Source organism: Lutra lutra, chromosome 16 (genome assembly GCF_902655055.1).
Source record: "Lutra lutra chromosome 16, mLutLut1.2, whole genome shotgun sequence".
NCBI lineage: Eukaryota > Metazoa > Chordata > Mammalia > Carnivora > Mustelidae > Lutra > Lutra lutra.
The window spans coordinates 3,455,978-3,480,862 of NC_062293.1; the positions used below are offsets into that span (position 1 = coordinate 3,455,978).

At 59.8% G+C, this 24,885-nt stretch overlaps 2 protein-coding genes across 8 annotated transcripts in view; one reads left to right on the forward strand and one right to left on the reverse strand.

Moving 5' to 3' along the window:
• DNAH17 (dynein axonemal heavy chain 17) overlaps nt 1-3,395 on the forward strand; it is a 91,392-nt gene extending 87,997 nt beyond the window's left edge. For all 6 annotated transcript variants that reach the window (XM_047706478.1, XM_047706479.1, XM_047706480.1 and 3 more), the window contains 4 exons: nt 719-901; nt 1,097-1,240; nt 1,638-1,863; nt 2,931-3,395. In XM_047706478.1, the coding sequence (XP_047562434.1) occupies nt 719-901; nt 1,097-1,240; nt 1,638-1,863; nt 2,931-3,178 (801 nt within the window). In that variant the 3' untranslated portion in view covers nt 3,179-3,395. The remainder of the gene's footprint in view (nt 1-718; nt 902-1,096; nt 1,241-1,637; nt 1,864-2,930) is intronic.
• PGS1 (phosphatidylglycerophosphate synthase 1) overlaps nt 2,452-24,885 on the reverse strand; it is a 35,967-nt gene continuing 13,533 nt past the window's right edge. The window contains exons 4-10 of one of the 2 annotated variants that reach the window (XM_047706500.1): nt 24,755-24,854; nt 23,700-23,889; nt 22,630-22,808; nt 20,017-20,538; nt 11,214-11,362; nt 7,095-7,224; nt 2,452-3,023 (exon numbers count right to left, since the gene is read on the reverse strand). In XM_047706500.1, the coding sequence (XP_047562456.1) occupies nt 7,105-7,224; nt 11,214-11,362; nt 20,017-20,538; nt 22,630-22,808; nt 23,700-23,889; nt 24,755-24,854 (1,260 nt within the window). In that variant the 3' untranslated portion in view covers nt 2,452-3,023; nt 7,095-7,104. The remainder of the gene's footprint in view (nt 3,024-7,094; nt 7,225-11,213; nt 11,363-20,016; nt 20,539-22,629; nt 22,809-23,699; nt 23,890-24,754; nt 24,855-24,885) is intronic. The other variant, XM_047706501.1, reaches the window with a different exon arrangement.

Here is a 24,885-nt window from a genome sequence, read left to right on the forward strand (position 1 = left end):
GCCCCTCCCCATGAGTTCAGAAGACCCCAGGGGTCATCCCATTAACACTCGAAGAAACAGAAAAACTTCAGGCAGCTTAAGAGCTTTTAACCTGCTCTCGCTTGTCTGGGTTGCCTCTGCCGCCCGTGAGCAGTTACCACCTTTACGCTGCTCAGTAACTTCTGGACAAGCTGTCAGCAGCGGGCAGAGCATCCGGCTTAACCGGTAACAGCCCGTTCTGGGCCGGAAGACCCTCAGTGCTGTGAGGCCTCATGGCCCTTTCTTGGCCTCACGACCTCTGGCAGCCGAGCTGTACGCAGCCCCGCGTGCGTTCCCTCCTGGAGAAGGTGTGACCAGCAGGCTCCCACAGAAGCCCCCTGGGAGACCTGCAGGTCACAATCCTGTGGGTGGCAGCTGTCTGACCCGGGGTTGGGTTTAGGTGGGGGGCTGTGCACTGGGCAACGCCCGCCGGAACCAGGCTAGGGCGCCCTGCAGCTCCCAGGGGTACGGTCCCATGGCCTTGACGACAGGACCGAATATTCAAAGCCTGTTGGCGGAGATTCCCTCCTCTGGTCAGACGAGCAGCTGCACCTCCGTGACCCTGACCCTTAGGCAACTCCGCCGCCCTTGGCTCCGGGAGCCCTCGCTGTGAACCTCTGGGGCAGGCCCTCTGATGTGGACGCCGGGCGGGGGCTGGCGGGCACAGGCAGTGACGGGCTTGTCGGGGACTGACTTCCAGGTGAAGGCGATCCTGGAGGAGATCCTGGAGAGGGTCCCAGAGATGTTCAACATGGCTGAGATCATGGCGAAGGCGACCGAGAGGACGCCCTACGTGGTGGTGGCCTTCCAGGAATGTGAGAGAATGAACATCCTCACCAACGAGATGCGCCGCTCGCTGAAGGAGCTGAGCCTGGGGCTGAAGGTGACACGGGGCGCCGGGCCCTGGGTGTTGGCACAGCGCTGCTCCCTCTGGGTTCCCTAGTCCGGAGCTGCGGGCCCGCCAGGCTAGGGGGGCGCACATCTTCCCGGGACTTGTGGCACGGACAGGGTGGGAGAAACCAGACGTGGGACTTGCCAGGACCACATGCCCCCAGCACCCCACCCATGTGTCTCTCAGGGGGAACTGACCATCACGACCGACATGGAGGACCTGTCCACAGCACTGTTCTATGACACCGTGCCTGATCCGTGGGTGGCCCGGGCCTACCCCTCCATGATGGGCTTGGCGGCCTGGTATGCCGACCTACTGCTCCGCATCAGGGTGAGGACACTCTCTCCGGGCGTCCCAGCACACCCCCACCCCCGGGGCCAGCAGAACATGGGCTAGGAAGGGGGACCGTGTCCCCGCCAAAGGCCTAGAGGCCCCCCACCGGCCTGGCCTTTGTCGGAGCAGGGCCGGAAGGGCCCGGCCCGCGCCACACAGCGCCCACGATGCAGGCGCCTCCCACAGAAGGGAGGGGACAGCGGCCCGACAGCCCTCTCCGCCAGAGCCCACAGCCCCTGCGGCACCCGTCAGGGGAGCCGTCTCGTCAATGCCCCCTTTGCGACCCCACACTGTCCTCGATTGTGAAGCCCCTCCCCAGACCCTCCTCTTCCCATTCCCTCATGTGAAAGGGAGCTGGCGGGCACCAGGCTCGGCTGAAACCCGTTTCCGCCAGGAGCTCGAGGCCTGGACGACGGACTTCGCCCTGCCCACCACCGTGTGGCTGGCCGGCTTCTTCAACCCCCAGTCCTTCCTCACGGCCATCATGCAGTCCATGGCCAGGAAGAACGAGTGGCCGCTGGACAAGATGTGTCTGTCTGTGGAAGTGACCAAGAAGAACCGGGAGGACATGACGGCACCGCCCCGAGAGGGCTCCTACGTGTACGGGCTCTTCATGGAAGGTAATGAGAGTGCCGGTCTGAGGAAGCTTCCAGAGCCAGTCCCGCTGGGCTGGAGGACAGAGACGAGCAGGGAGGGGCAGGTGGCGGGGGCAGGCAAAAGGGGTGCGTCAGCTCAAGGCATGACTCTGAGCATGCTCAGACAGCATCGGGGGACCAAATCTGCCGCAGAGGGCAGCCGGCCTGGCTCTGTTGGGCCAGAAACGGCAGGTGCGTCCTCAGGAGCGAGCACCTGCTTCAGAGTGGTGAGGAGCGCAGCCCTCCAAGGAGGGCCTAGGGGCAGGGAGCCTGGGGCAGATGGACTTTTGGGGGTGCCAGCGTTCTCACTGCAGTCCCAGCTCCGAAGGGCCTGGCCGAGCAGCAGCACGGAGGGCACCAGCCGCCCCCACCAGCCCGTCCTGAGCTGGCGGAGGCCGCAGGGCTGCCAGGCAGCCTGGTCCCTTAGGCCTGTCGGGCTGAGTGCCAACTTTTTCCACCACAAACTGTCCCACTCAGCGACTGATGCCACCCCCATACCTGTGGGGCGTCAGGGCTTAGCCAGCAAGGGCTCAGGGCTCCCCAGTCCCCACATCAGAGACAAGCACGACAGAGGCCGCTCTCCGTGTTTATTTTGGAATGACAGACAGGAAACACAAACACCATTAACAGGCTGAGTAGAAACGATAGCAGTCTGGTTAAAGGCAAGTCACAGTTGCGCGTGCACTAGGACCGGTGCCTGCGCGTGCACACGCGGACGGGGCGATGTGCATGTGGCCTCCTGGGACTTCCAGGCGGAGCCACCACTTCCTGCCACCGAGGCTGACGAAGCTGACCGACAGGTTCTGAAAACACCACATACGTAAACGGGTGGCCCCGAGAGCTGGAGGCGGTGCCGACCCTCAGAGGCACGTGGCAGGGTCCCCGCAGTCCCCAACACTCTGCCGGGTTCTGTGCTCACAGCCACGTGTCCGGCCATGCCCACGCTGGCCCAGCCCCTAGCGCCCCCCGCGCCCCAGCTCGCTGCCGGCATGCCATGCGGCGCCCAGGCACGGCCTCACGGGCCAGCCTGCGCTCACGGTGCTGTCCTGCAGGAGCTCGCTGGGACACCCAGACCGGAGTCCTCGCCGAGGCCAGGCTGAAGGAGCTGGCGCCAGCCATGCCCGTCATCTTCATCAAGGCCATTCCTGTGGATCGCATGGACACCAAGAACATCTATGAGTGTCCCGTGTACAAAACACGCATCCGGGGCCCCACCTACGTCTGGACCTTTAACCTCAAGACCAAAGAGAAGGCCTCCAAGTGGGTCCTGGCGGCCGTGGCCCTGCTCTTACAGGTCTAGTGGAGCTGGCGCCCTGTGTCCCCAGGCCGGGTCCGAACCCCAACTTCAAGTTGACAATTAGAAACTCAGCCCCGTAACTGTTACTTATTTTTACAGGAATTAATAGTTGCTATTTGTTCTAAGTGACCCTGGCACCTCAGAAGCGTGTCAAGATGGGCAGGCCAGAAGGGGGGTGCACAGAAGAGGGGGGCCAGGCCAGATTAAAACAGTGACATCACTAAGTTGTGCTCGTCTGATTCACTGGCGCTGGGAGCCCCCTGTTTCCACCACTGAGGCAAGCCCCCCAGGAGCCCTGCAGCCCGGAGGTCAGGCACGCGTCCCTGTGCCCACTAGCCGCTCAGAGGTGTGGGCACAGCAGCCACGGCCTCTGGCCCGATGGGCCACGCAAGCACCCTGCCAGCATGGGGCCAGAGCATGCCACACCAACAGGAACCGCCACCTCCACACAGTCCCCAGAGGTGCCGTTCCCTTCTCCCGAGGACAGAGAACCTTTCTTGACTCAGACAAAGCCTCCTCCCTCCCGGGTCCCGGGTGCTGAGACAGGCCAGTCCAGACGTGACTTGGCCCCATCCACCACCCACTTCCTGAGCATGTGCACAGAACACCATGAACTCGATTCCCGGGACCACCTTCAAGTGCATCCTCGGAGGTTACAGGCTCGTCATGTCCGCAGTAACTCCCAGAGGCCATAAGTCCCTTTCCAGGAGGCACAGTGCCTTCCTTTCCTCCCACCCCCGCAGTCCCAACATCCCGGGGAGTCCCCCACCACACCCTGATGGCGGCCAAGATTGCTGAGGCACAGGTAGCGCCAGCAGCAGAGAGCCACTGTTCAGCAGCCGGGGGTCCTGAATTCCCCAGGGGACACGTGCTGCAGCGAGTGCAGGAGCGCCGACAACCCCACCCTCTGCTCCATCCCCCAGCCAATCTGTTCCAGGCCCTGGAACCTGTCCAGGGAGACAGGACTATGGAAAACCACCAGCCCGAGGAGAAGCGCCCCAAGCACTTGACCTACTGCACCCGGGGGCCGGTGCGTGCTGGTCCCGGGGCTACCTTGGGATGACCTGGCTGACGCCTCAGGCCCTGACTTTTCACGGCCATTCCAGCCAAGCGAGCAGGCTGCCATTTGGGGCTGGCCGGGCTGGCAGCATACAGACGAGCAGGGGAGTGATGAGCCGGCACGCCAGGGGCGCAGGAAAGGCAGCTGGCAGGGCCTGCTAACTCTAGGGGAAGCCTGACCTACCACACCCTGATGTTCTCGGGCTCTCATGCAGGGCAAGGGGGGTCCTCCAGGAACAAGTGGCCTCGGGCTAAGTTCAATCTGGTCCTGAAGTTTTGTGACTACTGTTTCCCAAGCAGTGTCACTGGAGCCACAGGAGAGGAGACTCCCCGAGACCTAACTCTGAGGGTAACAATTACAACAGCCCTGGGGCCTGGCAGGGCTCTAAAAAGAGAAGGAAAAACGCCCCTCAAATCCTGGTCAGGGAGCAGGAGGCTGAGGGTCCCACCCCTCTGGGGCAGCACGGCAGGAAGGCGGAGCCCCTGCAGTGGCTGCTGGGTGGCCCCTCTGCTGGCCAGGAGGGGTCACTGCTGCCCTACAGAGCCAGTGGCAACCACTCCTGGGACTAGAGAAAAAACTACCAGTGGCCATCAAGCAACTCATTTTTAATCCCTGGTAATAACCACAAAATGGGAAGGTTTTGCAATTTTGCCTGTAGAGTCTGAAATAAAACAGCCATTTCTTCCGCACATACTGCGGTTAGCAGACAAAACGGCCTCCCAGCTTTCCCAGAGATGATTCACCTTTGGGTTGCAATCCGGTGACAGGGACCCAGGGACTGTGCCTCTATAGTTGCTATGGGCCCTGGAGCCACTGCCTCTGGAGGGTCCGGAGACGGTCCGCAGAGACAAAGGGAGCAGCTGAGCATGGAGGGCAGAGGCCCCGATTGCTCAAGCCGGGCTGTGGCACGATGTTGACTCCAGTCCCACAGAATCTGCAGGATGTGAACGCTGTTTACCGAAAGCCTCTCTCCAAACAGAAACCCAGTGCCCCTGGCTCATTCTTTTGGCTTCTCTAGTTTAATTGTCCCACAGGACAATTTAATAACTAGTTCGAAAGCAAACAGTGTTAAGTGACGTACCGCTGCCCCAGAACAGCATAGCCACAGCCACCGCCACCCCCCGCTCCTGGTTCCCAGCCACGAAAGCCTGCAGTTGCGCCGGCCCGCTGGAGAGAGGCTGCAGATGCTCTGACAAGGTGTTCCTAACACTGGAGCACCTCAGGCACAGCCAGGCTGTGTAGACAGGCCAACCCCCTTTCCAGAGCCCCCCAGGGGGACCACCAGCAGCCGCCAGCCCTCGCCAGCCCTCGGGCAGGGTGGAAAGCTACTGCCCCCGCCCAAGGAAGAGCTGCCACACCTGGGGCCCCCGAAGGCCTTCTGTCAGGAAGGTCTTTCTCTGTGCAAGGTTCGAACACCTGGAGACGCAGAGATTGGGCAACAAAGGTTGTGAAATCTGCTCCTGGAGACACAGGGCAGTTGGGGCGGGTGGACAGCCAGGCCTGGGATGAATCGACGCGCTACATGTTCCGAAGATGCCGTGCTGTGAGAGGACGACCCACACCGCGTTTTAGGCAGATGCAGTAAAAATGAGGTTCACTCTTTCACAAAAAAATCGCAAAGAAAAAAGAAAAATGAGGGGAGCCCACAGCCGAAAAGAGACTTAGGTGATGCATCACCATATTACACAAGGTCTGGACCTTACCCGGAACCTCAAGTCCAACACATGGAAAAATTGTAATAAAAAAATATCAGGCGACTGACACCGTGAAGGTGGCCGGGGTTTCTGCTGACTCTAAGGGATGTTGGCTCACGCTTCAGCCGGAACGCTGGTACAGCGTTTGGGCTGGGGCCGTCTGTGAGACTTCAGATCTGGGGGGCGGCCAGACACACACACTATCCAGTAATACAGAGCGGCACGTAAACCTCAGCAGAAACAGGTGAGAGTCAAAGCGGCTGCTCGGGAGGCAAGCGAGGCGGAAAACCGCTGCACCGTGTCGGACGGCTAGTGGCACATTCCTCTCTAAATCTGCACATTTGATGGGGCGCCTGGGTGGCTGAGTGGGTTAAAGCCGCTGCCCTCGGCTCGGGTCATGATCTCAGAGTCCTGGGATCGAGCCCTGCGTCGGGCTCTCTGCTCAGCGGACAGCCTGCTTCCTCCTCTCTCTCTGCCTGCCTCTCTGCCTACTTGTGATCTCTGTCAAATAAATAAAATCTTTAAAAAAATAAAAAATAAAAAATAAATTTGCACATTTGAATAAAATTAATGAAAATATGGAGGAAAAACTAAATGATGTAATTAAACACAATTTTGTTTTAACGAAAGAAGTCCGGCACCAGCACCCAAGGGAGCCCCTGCCATGCATCTGTGTGTACCCCCTCCCTCCTTGGCTGGTGGCCCAACACCCCGCCCAGAGCCAGGAGTTCCCCTGTGGGGCCGTCTGGGAGGACAGCATCACTCGGGAGAGGCCCCACCTCTACCGGCAGCCATACCCTGCCCGACCTCCCCGCGTCGGCACAGCCAAGCAGCAGCCCGAGTCAGCCTTGCTTGCGTCCCCCTGTGGGCCACAGCCAGTGGCTCTGGGGGCCAAGCAGCAGCCTCCATCCCTAGGGGCAGAGCGTGACCTGTCACCGAGCGTCCCTCCTGCTCCCACCGCCCTGGGCCCCACTTCACGATGCTGGCCCAGGCCGTGGTGCTGGTATGAGGGGAAAGGATCACCCAATCTAGCTTTGGGCCTGGAAAACTTCGATGACACCCATGGTGACCCGCAGGACAGAGCCTTCGAGCCCTAGCGAGACATCCTGGCAACCACCCTGAGACAGAACCCCCGCGACCCACATGCAGCCCCGCGAGGCAGCACCTGTCTGTTCTCAGAAGAAGTTCTTAATCAGCGGAGTCACCATCTTCACCCACAGCTTCACCTGCCGACTCGGCTGCTCAAAGGTGGCGGAGGACACCACACCTGAGCGCAGGTAGAGCTGCTCCTGTTCCTGAGGGGGAAGAACAAACAACCATCAGGGTCTCCTGCAGCTCTGGATGCCACGGCCCCTGGCCCCGACGTCCCGCATGGAGCCGGCTCAGGCGCTGGGGGGCAGGGGGGCTGTGGCGCCAGGCAGGGGAGGCCGCCTGAGAGCCGCTGGAAAAGAGCCTAAATTCACGCTCAATCTGGCTGTGCAACTTAAAGACATGTTCTTGAAATGGGAGGGTCTCTCCTCTCTCAAGCTGGCAGAGTTGCTCTGTGACCGTGGTGCCCGGAGCCGACAGAGGCCGTGCGCGCCGCCACCACAGACGAGTCCCCGCATCTTCCCGGAGAGCAACTTGGCAACAGGTGTCAAAGCCTTAAGAAGCCCCAGTTGCAGGGATTTACCCCAAGGGAGAGCTGCGCACCCGAGATCTCTGCGATCTTGTCGTCTACCCCAGCACCGTTCATGACCGGGAAAAACTGGAAAGCACCTAAATGTCCACCACAACTGATTAAAGATAATAAACCCATATGACAAACCAGCACGCACCACAAGATAATCACGTTCTAGAAGACAACCAAGAATATAATCCTAACTCTGTTAAAAAGACAAGTCATGCCTTTCCACACACACAGAACGAGAGGGAATCCTCGGAGTGACTTCCGTGACGTTTCTGAAAGGAGGGGCAGGCACCTTCCAATCTTTCTGAATTTTTACAATGGACGTTTATTTTATATTTAAAAACAACTTTAAAGACACTCATATAAACCTTCTCTTAAACCTTACAATCTGAGAGGAAACGCTTTCCTAAACGACACACTCCCTAAGTCCCGTGTTCCCATCAATAAGGTATCGGACGAAATGGTCAGGAAGTTATCCCACTGGTTCCCACCACTAGGCGGGGAGAGAGCCATCACTCTCTGGATCTTGGATCCCTTTGTCCAGAACATCCCAACGACGCCACACCACCATGAGGACCTGAGAGAATGGCCCTGAAAACAGGGCCCACTATGGGCCCAGGGCGCCAGAGGGAGCGCTGGGATGCTCAGACCGCCCAGGGAACCGAACGCGCTCTTCCCTGGGGGCAGAGACGCCCCAGCAAGAACGGGGGGTCAGAGGACACGACAGGAAGTGTCCACAGCTTTCCTGTCCGGGGCTGGACAGACCCAGGAGCCCAACTTCATTTCTCCTGCATGGTTTTCAGGCTCACACCCTCGCGTCTCTCTCGAAGCCAGGGTCCATGCACTTCCAAGCTGAGCGGGCTCCTGGGTGCCAGCAGCGAGGGCCCGGTCCCTGGCTGGACGTGCCAGATGGAGGAGCCACCTGCGGCCTGGGGGACAGGCCTGCAGAAGTGTCTACAGACCCGGCTCCAGCTTCATGCTCTCAAATGAATACTCAGCCAAGATTTCAATTAAATCACCAGAGACACTTATGGTTCCTCAGAGACCCCACAACAGGGCCGGAGAAGGAAGTCAGCTGGTCAGAGTTACAATGCTGGCCAGGGGAGTCTTTCTCGGGTCACAAGTGGTAAACCGTGTTCTCCGAACAAAACCAGGAAGCTTTCAGTTTTGATTGTGCGTACTAAGTGAAGGGAGGGGCTTTGGACTCTGATAAAAATACCTTTCCATTCCCAGCGCCCAGTGCGATAGAGTAGGGCCCTTCCCTCTATCTCCCAAAGGAGAACAGGAGAACAAGGACACGGGCAGCCAGGATTCCAGGGACTTTCTGGGCCGTGGGGAGGTTGTGTGGCAGGGCAGTCCCAGGATCAGGCACTGTAGAGCCACTTGGCGGGAGCAGGGGGGCTGCAGGCCCAGCATCCAAGTATACAGGTAGAATGATCTAGAAATGCGTTTCTGCATTTCACAAGCACAGAAATCAGCGTGCCTCTGGAGAAGGAAGGGCCACAGCAGCGTGAACTGCCACCCTCCCACAGCCTGAAGCCCCTGGGACTCAGGTTTGGGAAGAAAAGGAAAATATCCCAAATATGCCATTTGGGAAAACAGCTCCTGACCACAACCCGTCCAGCTTCCCTCCAGATCCAGGATGTGGGTTCAATCCCCTTACTCAGGAGGTCGGGGAGAGGGACCAGAACCAGGCCTGGGGGACTTGCCCCCACAAATCAACCCAAATCCGTGGGGAACTGGTCCTGGCCTGAGGCCCGGTTCACATCCACAAGTGTACTGACCCAGGGCAGGGGCTCCCAGGCCGAGGCCTCTCTGCCACCCATCCAGAAGTCCAGCAGACACCACCGGGGTGCGGCCCTGCCCCTCTCGCACCAGCAACTCTGACTGGAGCCTCAGCTGTGAGGCTTCCTCATTTTCTGGAAACTTCACGGTAGCAAGAAACCTGCTGAGCGGCTGGATTCTGCACTGGCCACCCAGAACACAGCCGCTACCACTTCCTCTGGCCCCCAGTCGTGAAGGCCTTCCCGGCACCCCGGCCCACTGGGCCGCTGACAGGATTCCCACATGGCAAAAGGCAGGTCCCAGAGACAAGGCAGTTATCGTGTCCTCATCCAGCAACAAAGGCTCCCACAGTTTCGCAACAGTCATTCCCAAACACTGGAGAATAAAAGCTTCACAAAGTCAACAGCCAAGGCTTCTGAGGTCGGGCCCACAGCAGCGTTATCTGTGTTCCGGTGACTCACGAGGGAAGCTGGCCCCCTCCATGGAAAGGGATCGCTGGAAAGGTCACTGACCGCGGAGCGCACAGCACCGCCCCGCTCACACACGCACGGCACGGGGCTCCCAAGTACAGGCCACCAAACACACAGTCCCACAAAAGCACTAACGACTTCTCAGCAACTTTCTATTTTTCTCTGGACGGAAAATAAAATACGCGCCCCACAGAAGGAGGGCTGAGGTAGCTGCCGATCCTTTGGGAACCACCTGCATCCCTGCCCCGGTGAGGAAATGGGGCTCTCCCCCCGTTTCTCCAGGCCACGAGCCAGTCAGCAGCACCGGGTTCAGAGTCTCTAACCGCAGCTCGCGAAGGGGCTGCTCTCCCCGCTTCCACGTGGCTGAGAACCGTCCCCGACCTGTGTCTTCCAAGGGCAGCAGGTGGGTCCCAGATCGGCCAGCTGTGCCCCAGGCCAGTGCGCTCCACAGGCTGAGCCAGCCCCCACTCTCAGGAGAATGCTCGCTTCTTCTCCTTACGGACAGGAAGACAGAAGCCTTATGACAACTGTGAGCGTGAGGATAAGAAACTCCAAGACACTGCAACTCCCCAAGGAAAAGGGACCTGCCTTGTCAGCACCGTTGCCTGGCCACAGATAAAGGGCCGAGCTAGCCACAAATCTCGGCCCATCCACACATCACCCACCTCCAGTCTCCGCAAACACCCCCACAGAGAACCCTGCTGCTGGCGGGCACCCCCGCAGGCCCCCCGTGCCATCCTGCAAGCGCCAGAGAGCTACCCCGGGGAGACGTGTGGAGTGCGACAGAATCCAGGGGACAGGGCACACGGATCCTACGGCTCAGAGACGGAGGCACGGAGCTGCCCGCGCCCTTGCAACGGCTCCGTTCTCCACGAAGGCCCTCTGCATGGGACTTGGGCTGCTTCCTGAGGTCCACCTCCTCTGTCTCTACAAGCGGGGACACTGGCACCCTGAGTGCCCGTTCTGCCTTCAGGGCTGGGGGCTCTGGGGCCTGAGTGAGCCTGGCTTCTCCCCCACACTCCCCCTCCGGCTGACCTGCACTGTGACAAGAGCATGGGGTGTCTGGGTGAGAGAAGAGTGCTCTTGCCCGCACGGAGGGAGCACTCAGGGAGGGAGCACTCGGGGCCGTGGGGCCGGAGCAGCTGCAGCGGGGCGGGGGGTGGTTGGGTTAGAGGGCATGCCGCTTCTCGGGGCGGCCCCGCAGCGGGCTTCTCTCAGGGCTGGGCTTCTGAGGACTAGGGTTCTTTCTCACACTGGAGATGGTGGCGGGGGCCGCTCTCAGGGGACCCGGCGACGCGGGCAGGGCTGAGCCCCCGGCCACCCCCCACTCAGCCCGGGAAACCCCGTCGTCCCGACCAACCTGGTGGAGCTGCTGCTGCAGGGCCCGGCTCTCCGTCACTATGGCGATCTGGGCCTCCAGGTCCCGGTGAACCGACCTGTACCCAAAATTAGGAGAGCCAATCAACGTGAGACAGGGCAGGCTGCTCCCTGCCAGGTACAGCCAGAGGCCTGCAGGGAAAAGGAAACGTGCAGACAGGAAATGAGCACAGCATTTGCGGAGCACCTCTCCATGCGTCATTCAACCTAAGAGAAAAGCAGCCCTGCGGGAACGAGCAGTCACGGAGGCCGCGCCGTCCACCCAGGTGCCACGCAGACAGGGACCTGGGGCCGTCCCCGGCCCAAGCACGAGAGAGGCGGGTCCTTCAGGGAGCCCCGGGAGGCCCGTGCTCACGGCCCGCTCTCACCACCCTGTGCTAACCACAGCCCCCACCCCCCCACGCAGAGACCTCGGGGCCTCTGATCCCGCTCTCTGAACCCCCTCGGCCACATCCTGGCCACTGGAACGGAGCCCCTCCTGGCCAGAGGCTCCGTGGTCCTGCCACGAGCACCAAGGGGACAAAATCCATAGGTGCTTCTCGGGAAAGACACCCCTACCGTGCTAAGAAGGTGGCCTAGGGAAGAGCAAACCTCCTACCAAGTCCCCGGGCGTGGGGCTGCTCCATGGGCGTGGGGGCAGGGGGTACACGGCTCTCGGTAAGCCCAGGTCACTCCACTCTGCATCCCTTCCCACCCAGGGACACGCAATTCCCCACCTCAGGCTGCTGACCTACCACACCCAAGGGTACCAGACAAGAGTCCCTGCCAGGGCTCAGGGACATCCAAGCCAGACACGTGAAGTTCACTAGAGGCCAGCGGCGGAGAGCACCCAAGAGGCCCTCTAAGTTTCTGTCCCGCCCCAAAGAGCACCATTTCCCCTTTTCTGCTAGGAAATGAGCCGCCTGACAGCAGAGCCAGACAAAAAGCAGCCGGGGGGTGCATGGGTCCCACCGGTCCCCCAGCATGCTGGTTTCAGGCTGTCTCAGAATCCTAATCCGTCCCCTCAGACAAGCAGGCGGGTCTGCTGTGCTCCCAGCCCCTACACTCCGTCCCCTCCCCCAAGTCCCAAGGCCTGCTTGCCCGGTCCGGTGCCCGTCACAGTTACTTCTCCTGAACAGACCACCCCGGAAACCCGACCTCTGCAGGACATCGGCTGCCCTGGACCCCTTCTCTGAGGGGAGCACAGACTTGGGTCGGGCCGCTGTGTTTCCCGCACCCTCGCTAGCACCAAGAACGCTCAGCCCAGAAAACCCAGCCCGGGAGTCGGCCCGGCTCCCCTGCTCACGGCCGGCCTCCCCATGCCCTCCCACCACGGCTGGTCTCTCCTCTGCCAACATGACCCTCTCAAAGGGCCCACAGGTGCACATGACCATCACGAGCCAATCAACAACGTATGATACACACCAAGGAGCCTAAAATAGAAGACCGTTTCCTAATTCTCTGTCAGAGCAAGAGCGTTTCCCAGAATACCTTGGGTAAGAGACGACGACGCTCCAAGGCCTGTTCCTGTAACGCACTCGACACCCCCCACACCCGGGGGCCACATCAAAGCCTCCTGCCTGACCGTGTGCGTCGCTCACTTAACCGTACCGCCCCACGGGGCTCACCTCATCTCATGTCACCGCGGGGGTGTGCGGGCGAGCCCCTGGCACTGCTCCAGATGCCCAGGGAGGTCTGGGCAGAACGGCGGAGCCTGGACCACGGCAGTGCCGGCTCTCCTCCCGTGCTGGCCTCGGCCCCTCCCGCCCACCTCTGCACGGAGCCTGAGGCTGGGGGGCCAGGGCCAGGGGCTGACCTCCCCCAGCCTCAGAGCTTTCCACCTGCCACGGCCAATCGAACTCTCGTGACGTCACCATCGGAAAGACTCAAAAGCAGTGGGGACGCGTGGGGCTCGTGGCGCAGCCAGCGCTCCAGAGTCCACTCAGACGGGGACAGAGTGCGTAGCAGGAACGCCTGACATACACGTGGCTGACACAGGCTAAAGCTGAGGTGGATCATGTGACCCTCGGGGTGTCCATCCAAGGCTCCTGGACCACAGGGCCTGCCGGGCAAGACTAAAGAACCTGGTCTTGTGGGTATTTTTTATTTCTGAAATCTGCCTGAAGGTACATCTCTTCCTCCCAAGGCAACCTAGGGGCCGGCCACGAGAGGCAGGCAGCCCACGCCAATAGCTCCTCGGCCACGCCACCACCTCCCAGCCTGCTTTCACTAGCGGCCACTGAAGAGCTGCTTCAGACCTGCTTTAGGTCCTGATCGACAGCCCTGATGGAGGGCGCCCGCGTCCCTGTGCTGCACATGTGTGCACCCGGGCTCTCCGCTCAGCGAGACGAGGGCCTCTCCGCACCCGCCCGCCACGACCACCCCACTGGGAAGGCACAACAGACACTGTCTTCCTCCGGCTTTCGTCTCTGGCCCGGGCTGGCCTCGGGAGGGCACATGGGCGTGATGGGCAGCTCGCATATGGAACATACTGGACACCTTCGTGAGGCCGGCAACCACCCCGCCACTTCCCCTGCAGATCCACGTGGACCATGATCTTTCTCCATCCAAAAGGACACAAAGCCCACAGATACTGAGGCCACGTGGTGCCCGTGCCCCAGGAGCTCAAGACGCCACCTCGGGGACAGCCAGCCTTTCTGGGTGCAAGCTCCTAACGTGGGACGCCTGTGCTGCTGGGCTAGACCCGGAGGACCACCAGGAAACTTCCATTCAGGGAGGGCCTCGAGAGGGTGCACACAGGAAGGGTGAGGGGCAGGGCGGGGGCTCTTGCACTTGCCAGCAGGGCTGTTAAGTCTGTTATCAAGCCCAGGGCCTACCTTTGTGCCCAACGCCTTCACCAGTCTAGGACCCGCCAGACTGGGAGAGACCGCGCAGCAAGAGCAGTGGCACAGAAGGGGACTGGCCGCGGGCAGTCCGCAGCCAGAGGGAGCACGCTGAGGATACAGAGATGACTAGACTGAGTCCCAAGACTTCTGCAGGCTCCCAGCTCTGCAACGAGAGCCCTTCCTGCCTGCCCTGGGCAGCCTCTTGAGCTCCACTCCCGTAGGCATAGTCCCTCCTCCACGCGGTCCCAGCGCCGCGCTGCAGGGTAAACTAGGTGGCTCAAGGGGTCCCGCAGGGCTCCCTCACCAGCCCGCTGAGCTCTTCCCACGGCCTGGCCCCCTTCCAGCCTCACTCCCTCCCGACCTGCCCCCCTCACTCCTCTTCATGCCTAGCATGGTCTTGGGACCTCATGATCTTGGGCACCCCTCCTGGACCCCCCAGCCAGGATCTGTGCTCAGTGAGTGTCCCCTTCAGAGAGAGGCCTTCCCAACCCCCCAGTCTAACAGACCCCCATCAGCCCAGACTCCTCCTCCTCCTGCTCTGGTCTTCTACACGCCGTCCCCTACCTGACATTCCATGTGAACAGATTCAGCTGTCTGTACCTGCTTCCCGCTCAAGGAAACCAACACCTAGGGAGGGCAAGGGCTTTGGTCCCCAGCACTGGTTCCCAACACCCTGAATGCTGCCTGGCCCATGAAAGACACAGATGGGACATAAATGCTTGTTCGAACAAAATAAGTGCAACACACGGTGCGTCTTCTAACACGTGATGGAAAATGAAGCACAAAAAGAAGGAGCTTCTAAGCGGGAGCTCACGGCTGTGTCCCTGAGGCTCTCTTCAAGAAAGACGCCAACTCTCCCCTCCCTCCGTCACCTCCGCCATGATATTCTGCAGCCAACTCCGGAGGATTCTCAGACCCTACAGAAATACAAGGGGACAGGAGACACCACAGTCCCGAACTCAGAGAGCAAAGCACTTGCCCGACACTCCAGGCGGCCGTGTCCGTGTCTCTCCTCCCCTCCCCGCCCTCACCCTCACCCCGCAGAGCCCTGGGTGCAGCCCTGCCCCAGCACACACCGGCTGGTGCCCAGGGGAGGCGCGTGGGCCGCACACCCAGGGTGAGGCTGCCCCGGCTCGCACAGCGAGCTCACCTTTGGGCGCCGTGCCAAGCTGCCTGTCGGGAAAGCAGTAAAAATAGTGACAGTTCTCGCAATCATTAACAGATTCCTCTGTCGGCGGGAGCCAGAAATCTCTTACTCCAATGGCCTGCCCCACCCTGGCCACACAGCATGCTGTTAGCATAGGGGACAGCACCTGGATGGAGTCCAAGCTCATTTTCTGATCCTTCCCTGAGAGGTCCCCCAGCGTGGAGGTGGCCCCTGCCCGAAGGGACTGTGGGCCTGTCGCTCCCAGCCAGAAGTCCCGCGGTGGCACCGGGCACAACACAGGCCCATTCTTCTCCGGGAGCAGGAGACGTGAGAACCAGGCCCAACAGACACATCCCTCATCCCCACTCAGGCTCCCCGGGGGCTGCTGCCTTCCCAAGACCTAGAGAGGGTAGTTCGTTGGCACAGGACAGATGCAGGGCTTACAACGGCTGACGCCACTATGCACTGGCCCCCAGACCCCGCTGTCCCCCAGGACCAGGCTTAACAGGGGAATCCCTGCGGCAACTAAGAAGCCCTTCAGTGGACGGACAGATGAGTAAACTGCAGGCTGTCCAGACGAGGCAATGCTCTCCCGCACTGAACGGAAAGAGCGATCGCCACAGAAAGCACTAAGGTTTAAGGACCTGGGTGGCTCAGCAGGTTAAGCGGTGGACCTCTGCTTTCGGCTCAGGTCGTGCTTTGGGATCATGGGACTGAGCCCTGTGTCAGGTTTCACGCTCAGCACAGAATCTGCCTGTCCCTCTCTCTCCCCCTCTGCTCCTCCCCTCTCTCCCTCAGATAAATACAATCTTTAAAAGAGGAAGGAAAAAAAAAAAGAAAAGAAAAGAACCTTAAATGCCCATTACTAGCGTAAGGAGCCAGTCTGAAAAAGGCTACAGATGGTGAGTCCAACCGTATGACATTCTGGGAAAGGTGAAAATCTGGAGACAGTAAAGGGTCAGGGTCGGGGGGAGGCGGGAGGGACGGACATGAAGCAAGGAGGATGTTCAGGGCTGTGAAAGGCTCTTTCTGTGACACCGTGATGACAGATATATGTCCTCACCCGCCTGAACCCATGAATGCACACCACCAAGATGTCCCGGATATAAAGTGTGGCCTCAGGGTGACAGTGTGTCAACGTCGGTTCACCGGTTACCAGTACACTCTCCCCTGCCGGGTGCTGACAGAGGGGCAGGGCATGACCAGGGAGGGGGGTAGGGAAAATCACACCAGCTGCCCCTCAGTTCTGGTCTGAACCCAAACTGCTCTAAAGAAATTAAGTCTCTTAAAAATAAATACATAAGGGGCGCCTGGGTGGCTCAGTCATTAAGCATCTGCCTTTGGCTCAGGTCATGATTTCGGGGTCCTGGGATCGAGCCCCACGTCAGGCTCACTGGTTGGCGGGAAGGTGGCTTTTCCCTCTCCCACTCCCCCTGCTTGTGTTCCTTCTCTTGCTGTGTCTCTATCAAATAAATAAATAAAATCTTTAAAAAAATACATAAATACATAAAATAAATAAATACACATTTTCACTTAAAAGGCTAAACGTGACGACATGAGCTGTGTTCCAGCGCCCACCCCACGGCCCCTGGGACACTTCTCCTCGCCTCTCCGTGACTTCACAGAAACCCCAACAGAATGCACGTCAGGTCACCGTACTCTCCCGAGGGCGAATCGGTGCCATCATTCATCACACAAAGGTTGGACTGGGTCCCCCCATGATTGCCAAAGGGGAATTTGGGCTGACAACTAGGCTTCAAGAATTCAAGTCTAAGGGGCGCCTGGGTGGCTCAGTGGGTTAAGCCTCTGCCTTCAGCTCAGGTCATGATCTCAGGGCCCCGCATCGGGCTCTCTGCTCGGCAGGGAGCCTGCTTCCTCCTCTCTCTCTGCCTACTTGTGATTTCTCTGTCAAATAAATAAAATCTTAATAAAAAAAAAAGTCCAGGTCTGGTGGCCTCTCCAGCACATCGCTCACACCAGGCCTCCTCCAGTGGCCTCTTCAAAAACCCAAAGAAAACCGAACAAACCACGCTGCGCAAGTCTCTAGAGCGAGCGCCTGTAAACAGTGGGAGCTCCTCTGGCGCTGGGAAGCAGCATTGAAATGACAAAGACTCCAGTCCACCGAGGCATCGGCGACACAGGCTGGCGAGACGTGCCTCGACTCTGCAGCCCGCGGAACGGAGATGCCCACGGCCTCCCCACGGGTCACCTCCCACGGTCCTTCCGTGAGGCATCTGGACTGCCACCAGGTGCCCCCGCCCTTCATGAGCCGGACAGGACTGGCCCGCGGACCCCCCGCCCTCGGACAAGCAGCCAGCCACTGGCGCTTGCTGACTGGTGTGGTCACGTCCATGCGATGCCCCCACCCAGCCTGGCAGCTTCCCGCAGGCAGGGCCCACGTAGCGTGTTCCTGCATCACTTCCCTCCACGGGCCACGAGCAGGTTCAACACCGAGTCCCTCCCTGACTGGGGGGACTGGAGCCACCACGTCCAGTGCTGCTGGAGCCACAGGGATGTGGACACCTCGGACAAAGGATCTCAGTTCACTCTCCTCACCAGGGGCTTCCGGGAGCACTGGGGGCCGAGATGAGCCAGACCTGTCCTGCGGGAGCGTGGGTAAGGCCGTCACGGTGTACCAGCCACTCAGCCACCGGCGGGAACAGACACACCACAGGTGCCGAGCACGGGCCTTGCAGGGAGTAGACAGTAAATCCCACCCACCCCAGCCACCACTGGGCTGCCTGCGCCTCTCCCAGATTGCCTTGGGGAGAACGAGCATCCAGGAATAAACCAGGAAAGGGGGCCGACTGAAGGACCCCCCCCCCCACACAACTATCGATCACAATCACGGGAAAGGGCCCTGGCCTCTGACTTCACCACTGACTGACCTCTGACCTCTGACCCATGGCCCCTCTGCTCCTGTACCCCAACCCCCACTCCCCCTCCCTCACATACTCTGACACACACACAGGCACACGTGCCCTGGGATTCCCGGCCATCCCCACTAAGCCAGCGCTCCCGGGGTGCAAGCCCCACCCGGGGCGGGCAGAAGCCTGCCCATCCGGGAATGGGCGAGCCGCACTGGAAGAGCCGGTTGGGTGTTTCTCTTTCAACGGTAACTTGCGGGGTGGGGGGGCGCTGCTCACTTATCAGTACTGCCTGCTTCAGGGAAATAACCCACAGCCCCGTCAGAACCATCGGGCCAGGCTGAGTCGGCCAGGGTGCAGGGGTAGGGGGAGGTGCCCCAGGCTGGATGAGGAGGGAGCACTTTCTGGACGGCCCCGGCACAGCTCCCGGGCACACACATCCCCTCCAAAGAACAAAGCCTCTCCCGGCTTCCAGCGTGGTCTGCAACACCCCACGCCTAGGCACCTTCACTATTCTCGTAAGGAACAAAACCAATCCTGACATATTTTCGCCGTCTCCTCACTGGCTAGCCCGACCCGCCCAGAGGCGTCTGACCCCCGCCTGGCTCAGCGCATGGCACAGTGAGGCAGCTCACTTTCCACACCCAACAGTGCCACCTGCCCAGGCAGTGGGTGTCCCAGCAGGAAGCGGGAGCCACCCAAAAGACCAGAAGCTATGACAGTTCTAAGACCTCAGAAACTCCTAGGGAGTTTTTAAAACACACACACACAAACTCTCACACGCTCACACACACAGTCACACAGTCACACACAGTCTCACACACTCACACAGTCTCACGCACTCTCACACACACAGTCACACTCACACACACTCACACACACACTCAGTCACACACACACACACTCACACACCACGTTGGAATTGTCCTCAGAGAACTGGATTCAAGAGATGGAGGGCAGTCTGGGCTTTAAAACTTCTTTTAACACATCCCCAGGTGAAAACCAGCCGTGTAAGACAAAAAGAAGAGTTCCACCCACGCAGTGATCCCCAAATGACCTCAAATCTAAACAACATGGACAAGGGGCCGGAGCTGTCTACAACCGGGGCTCCCAGGGCCACAGAGCAGAGACCAAGACAACAGCACCCCCTCCCCTATCAGCCCCTCTGCAAGACTCCAGCACCAGCACAGGAGCACAACAGGCCTCAACCACCACCAAGAAGCCAGAAAAACCACGTCTGCCACTCGTGGCCAGGGGCTCTCCACATCGGTACCCTTCTTCAGACACAGGACTAGGCAGCTCGGTGGTGTGGCCCCTAGAGCACTGAAAGGAGGGACTACACTCGAGGCAGGTGCCCCGAAACAGCGAGCGGCAGCGGGCAGAAGCCCTCTGCTCAGCACAAGGTTTTAAAGCCGCTCATCCCCATCTCAGCCCACAGGCCTGCGATTACGCACACGTGGGCTGCCCCAGGAACTCACACCAGTGCCTCTGGGGGCCGGATCCACAGGCGGCTCAGACCAGGCCCCACGTACGGGCAGTGCCATGTGGCTCAGAATGAAAAGACACGGCCTCGACTTCCTCAGCTAAAAAAAGTGGAGGATTCACAGAGAGGAAAAAGAACCACAGTAAGGAGAGAAAAACTAAAAAACCGGGCTGTTTAATAGCAAATAAATCACCTCTGTCCCTGAGAAGGGCACGGCCGAGGCGGGAAGAACCCACAGCGTGACCGGTACAGTGACCACAGTCGCTATTGGAGACGATGGCCTGTGCCTCTCCGCCCCCGGAAGTCCCGCGTGCCTTCTGCAACAGCCACCCCAGCCACCTGCGTCAAGTTCTGGGAGCACAAGGGGGAGAACCCTGCACAGTGGGGACACTCTCAGACGGGAGGGGCGGGCGCACAGCCACCGGGAGGACGGGAGCCGAGGGAGCCAGGCCAGCCCTGCGTACCTTTGGCGTGGAACGTCCAGCCCCTCCGCCAGTACTCCTGCAGCTGGACGCGCTCCTGCTGGCCCAGGCTGCACAGCTCACGGAAGAACTGCCGCTCGATGTGCACGTACGCGGCCGGGATGGCCCCCGCCACCCCCTTGGCCCCGAAGAAGCCGTTCACCTCCGGGGAGGCCAGCAGGATCTGGTACTCAGCCCGCGTGCCCAAGACCAGGTCCATGTAGGCCTGGGTCAGGTTGAAGTAGCCGGTGGTGAGGTAGACCCTAGCGCCTCGCTCAGCCTCTGTCAGCAAGGTCTCGGTGACGATCTCGTCGATCTGGATCTCAAAGGGCTTCATCTGAACCAGTGGGTAAATCCAGGTGTCGGGGGCTGGTCTGCGGTCCCCAGCAGCGGCTGCGTCCTCCTGAGTCAAAAGGGAGTCGCCGTGGAAGGTCTGGGCGTGCAGCACTTGCTGGCGGACCCTGGCGGAGTTGATCACATCCATCACCCTCTTGTTGGCCTCCCTGCAGTACGCAGCCCGGTCACCTGCAGGGACACAAGGGAGGGGAGGGTGAGGGCAGGAAGTGGAGGCTCTGAACCCTTGCCTGCATGGGGACGTGGCACCAGACAGCCAAGCGCAGATGCCCCGACCGACCACCTGCGGACACGCTCCGATGCAGCCCAGGCCCAGGCGAGGCTCCTCCGTGGATACCAACGTCCTAGGCAAGGCCACGAAGAGCCTGCGCGAGGGAACGTGACACGGCCTCTACCAGTCACACTTATAAAAAGGTTTTGTTTTTTTTTTAAAGATTTGATTTTTAAGCTATCTCCACACCCAACGTGGGTCACAACCCCGAGACCAAGAGTCGCATGCTCTACAAACTGAGCCAGCCAGGCGCCCTCTCGAGCTCAAAAACACCCCGTACTACTCAAGGGAGACCCATCAAGGGAGGGGAGCCTGGGATGCAGCGCCCAACGGGCCTCGGAGGGGCTTCCGGGAGCTGCCCACGACACACACGCGTGCGAACTGCACACCCGTAGCTGGTGCTCGGTGTGCTCTTCAGTGAGAAGGTTTAACAATAAAGGCACATGTGAGCATGAGCCACAACACGCAGGCACAACTGCGGGCCGAGTGGGCGCCACACGCCAGGATGGTGGGAGCAGGGCCCCTGAGGCGCAGCGCGAGGACAGGCAGGCTGGCACCCTGCGCGTCTACACAAGACACTGGAGACGGGCAGCCGACCAGACACACTGCACGGATGAGAAGTGACCATAAACGCTATCAGCCGACGACAAGACCGAACACTAACGAGCCAGCATCCAGCCCGAGAAGCGAGGATCAAACCAAAAGCTCAGCGGGAGCAGGGCCGGGTAAAGCACAGAAGTTCAGAGAACGCAGACGACGGGAGAGCGGAGAGCGTCCATGCTGCCCAGAGCTGGCCCTCCGGGACACTGAGGAAACAGCAAGCCTCGGGGAAGCCTGAGCCAGAATCAGAGAGTAATAGGACAGGACACACTCACAGGCCAGGACAGAGCCACACGGGAGGGCCTCTGGGGGTGGGCTCTGGGACGAGGAGAAGGGATGGCTTGTGCAAACCCTCCCTCCCTGACGGCAGCGCCCACAGGGGAGGAGGCAGCCGCCAGCCCCACTATGTCCCAAGCTGTCCTCCTGAGTGTCACGAGTGTCCCCTGCATCCGTTCACTCCTTCTGAGCTGCTCGGGGCCCCTGGGCACAAGTGCACAGGCCCAGACACCCCTACCTGCCCCCTGAGCACGTTGACTCATCCTTCCCAAAACATGGGGTCTACTTCTCCGCACATTCGTGCCTGGCCTATAGAGTCAGACCAGGGATTGGCCAGTGCTTCCTGTACGGACAGGTATTAAGTATATCAGGCTTTGCAAGCCAAAGTGCAAAATTAAGGATAATATGAAGGCACCCATATAATGAGAAAAAGCAAATTTCCACAAATTTTTTATTGATAAAAATTTAAAATATCACAGTAATAACTGAGCGTCCAGGCTGGCAGCAGGCAGAGCAGGCGCCCAGATCATAAGACGGCTCCAGGGCTAGGCTTCCTCTGGCACCCAGGACAGGGGCTCTTCTCCTTATAAGGTCAGGGTCTACCCACCCCACACTGCTGACACTGTTGCAAATTCAGTAGCAGGCCTTCCCAAAGGCCACCAGGAAGCCACAGGAATCACAGGAATGCAAATGCCCCCAGGAACGCCAGGGTTTGCCTGTTTCCAGGGAACAGAGCAAGGGCTCTCCCATTTCACTTTCCAGGCAGGAGGCCACAGACCTCAGCAGAGCTGAGAGCCACAGAGCCTCTGAGCTCCCCCGACTCCATGGCCCTGGGGAGGGCAGGCAGTTAGCAGGCTGCTTCCTGTAAGTGCAGGGCAGGCCCCTGGTTCCCTCCCCCAGGCCCAGGCCAAATCCCACACTCCCACCTTCCCTGGACCCACAGAGCAGGACTGGTGGCCAGTGAGTCACCTCGGTCTGGCCCCAGAGACAAAAGCAAAATGAGCCTCTGTGACCCAAGTCCCGCCAGCACACAGCAAGGCTCCAAGAGGTGCACCCCCTCGGGGCTTCCAGCCGCCCCCTGCAAGCTCGGGAGGCCGGCAGAGCCCACACCCTACCTTTGTAAGGATGCACCATCCCCTCCAACACCTGCACCGTGTTGTCCGCCTGCAGCTGCAGGGACACGTCCCCCACTGCGCCCACCAGCTCCGTGAAGAAGTCCGCGACCTCGGGGCAGTCCTGCAAGAGCACGTAGCGGTCCTGGCGGTTGGTGAAGTATGAGTCGCTCAGGTTCGCGCTGCGGGGAGGAAAGAGGCGGGTGAGGGCTGGGGCCGGAGAGGGCGCGGCAGCGGAGCCGGGGGAACTGGCTCAGGACCCCACGGTGGCAGCCGACCCCGAGCCCGGCCACTCTAATTAAAGATGGGGCTTGAGTGGCATGAGGTGCCACAATGGAGGGAGCCATAGGGGCACCTGGGTTGCTCAGTGGGTTAAGCTTCTGCCTTCAGCTTGGGTTATGATCCCAGGGTGCTGGGATCGAGCCCCACATCGGGCTCTCTGCTCAGTGGGGAGCCTGCTTCCCCCTCTCTCTCTCTGCCTGCCTCTCTGCCTACTTGTGATCTCTCTGTGTCAAATAAATAAATAAATAATCTTAAAAAAAAAAAAAAAAAAAAAAAAGGAGCGAGCCATGGAGCCCCACTCCTGAGGCGACAACCAGTTGGGAGAGGAATGACACTCTCAAAGCTAACTACCCCCCAGGGCTCATCCCCAGGGCCCGGGGTTCAGAATCAGAAGGACCCAGGTGGCCATGGTGGCTCCGTGGTTTGTTTCTTTGGTGTTCCTGGCTCTGCCTGAGGAAGATGTTCACCCTCTCTAGTCTCACACACGAAGTGAGATAAACACTACATGGGTCTCTGCGAGGATGACACACAACAGCACACCCAGGCTCAGAAGAGTGGCTAGCGCCCAGGAAGTGCTCAAGAAGCCGGGGCTCCCTTCTGAGCACCCTGTGGGCTTCCAGTAGCCACAGCAGATGTGGTGTTGTAGAAGACACGGAGGCAGTATGACAACTAGAGACATATGACCACATTCTTGAAGGCCTGAGGAGATGGACGTTCCTTCTCTGTGTTCCGCTAACTTCCACCCCGGACAGTATCCAGGGGAGACCCTTGAGGCAAGGCAGCCTACTCACCCACTCAAGATGACATTGTTGTCAAAGAGGTACACTTTAATGTGCTGCAGGCCGATCGTCTCGTTGAAACGCTCAGGGATCAGGAGCCTGAGAAGCCCGCGCAGGTTAGGCGTGTGGAAGAGAGAGACGCGGACCTGTTCTGGAAACCTCTGCAGCAGCGGGAGCAGCATGGTGCGGGAGTTCTTTCTACCTGAACACAGGGGTGAGCGGCAACAGGCAATTCACACCAGAAAAGTTGGCGAGCCTGGAGGGGAGGAGCCGCCTACCGTAGGCCCACGTCTCCCTGAGCTACCCATCCCAATCAGCCAGAACCCCAGGGACCGCTGCGAGCCGGAGGGCCTCAGACCAAATTCTGCTCTGGACATGGACATGTCTCAGAACAAGCCTGGGGCATTCGGGGCCACAGACAGCTGCCTTATTTTAACACCAGCACCATTCACCCTCCTCCTGGAAACCATACCCCCCGTCCTCCTAGGGGTACCACCCGATTCTACTCTTGGTGTTCCTACTCTGGGTAATAATGGCTCTACCCACCCTGAACCCTTGCCCCAACTCCTCAGGAAGACATCCAGGCCTGGACTGGGCCCATTGGCACACGCAGAGCCCCGGTGCATGGCCCATGGCAGGCCACTCAGGTAGCAGACCGTCTTTCAATGGATAAAATGTCATGGCCAGATGGGCCTGGGGCTCTCAGAGGTCACCACATGGAGCCTGAGAATAAAGCCAGCCCAAAAGAAGGAGGGCCAGCAGATGGGTCTTGGTGACAAGCCAAACCCCCAGATCATGACCCATCACCCAAAGCAGGTCAGTCACAGGAGTCGAAAACAGCCTCTTTTTGTCAAAGTTTTTCTTTGGGCTTCCAGTCACTTGCTACAGAAGGAATGCTGACAGACAGCCAGGCAGTCTAGGCAGTCTTCGAACATCCTGGCTTTTGCGGGGGGTGGGGGTGGGGGGACAGACACAGATAGATGGGGATGGGACAGGACAAGGGCGTAACTCCGAACAAGGGTCTGAAAGAGGAAATGTCAGAGCAGGCGGGAGTGTGACAGACCTACCTCTTGAGCCCCGCGTGAAGTCCAAGAGGATGGACACCTTGAGGTTTGAAGGAAACTTCGCTTGGAGTGACTTTTCCAGAGTGTGTTCCAGGCAATCTACCTGCCAAGGAAAGAACCCCAGAAGAAGAGAA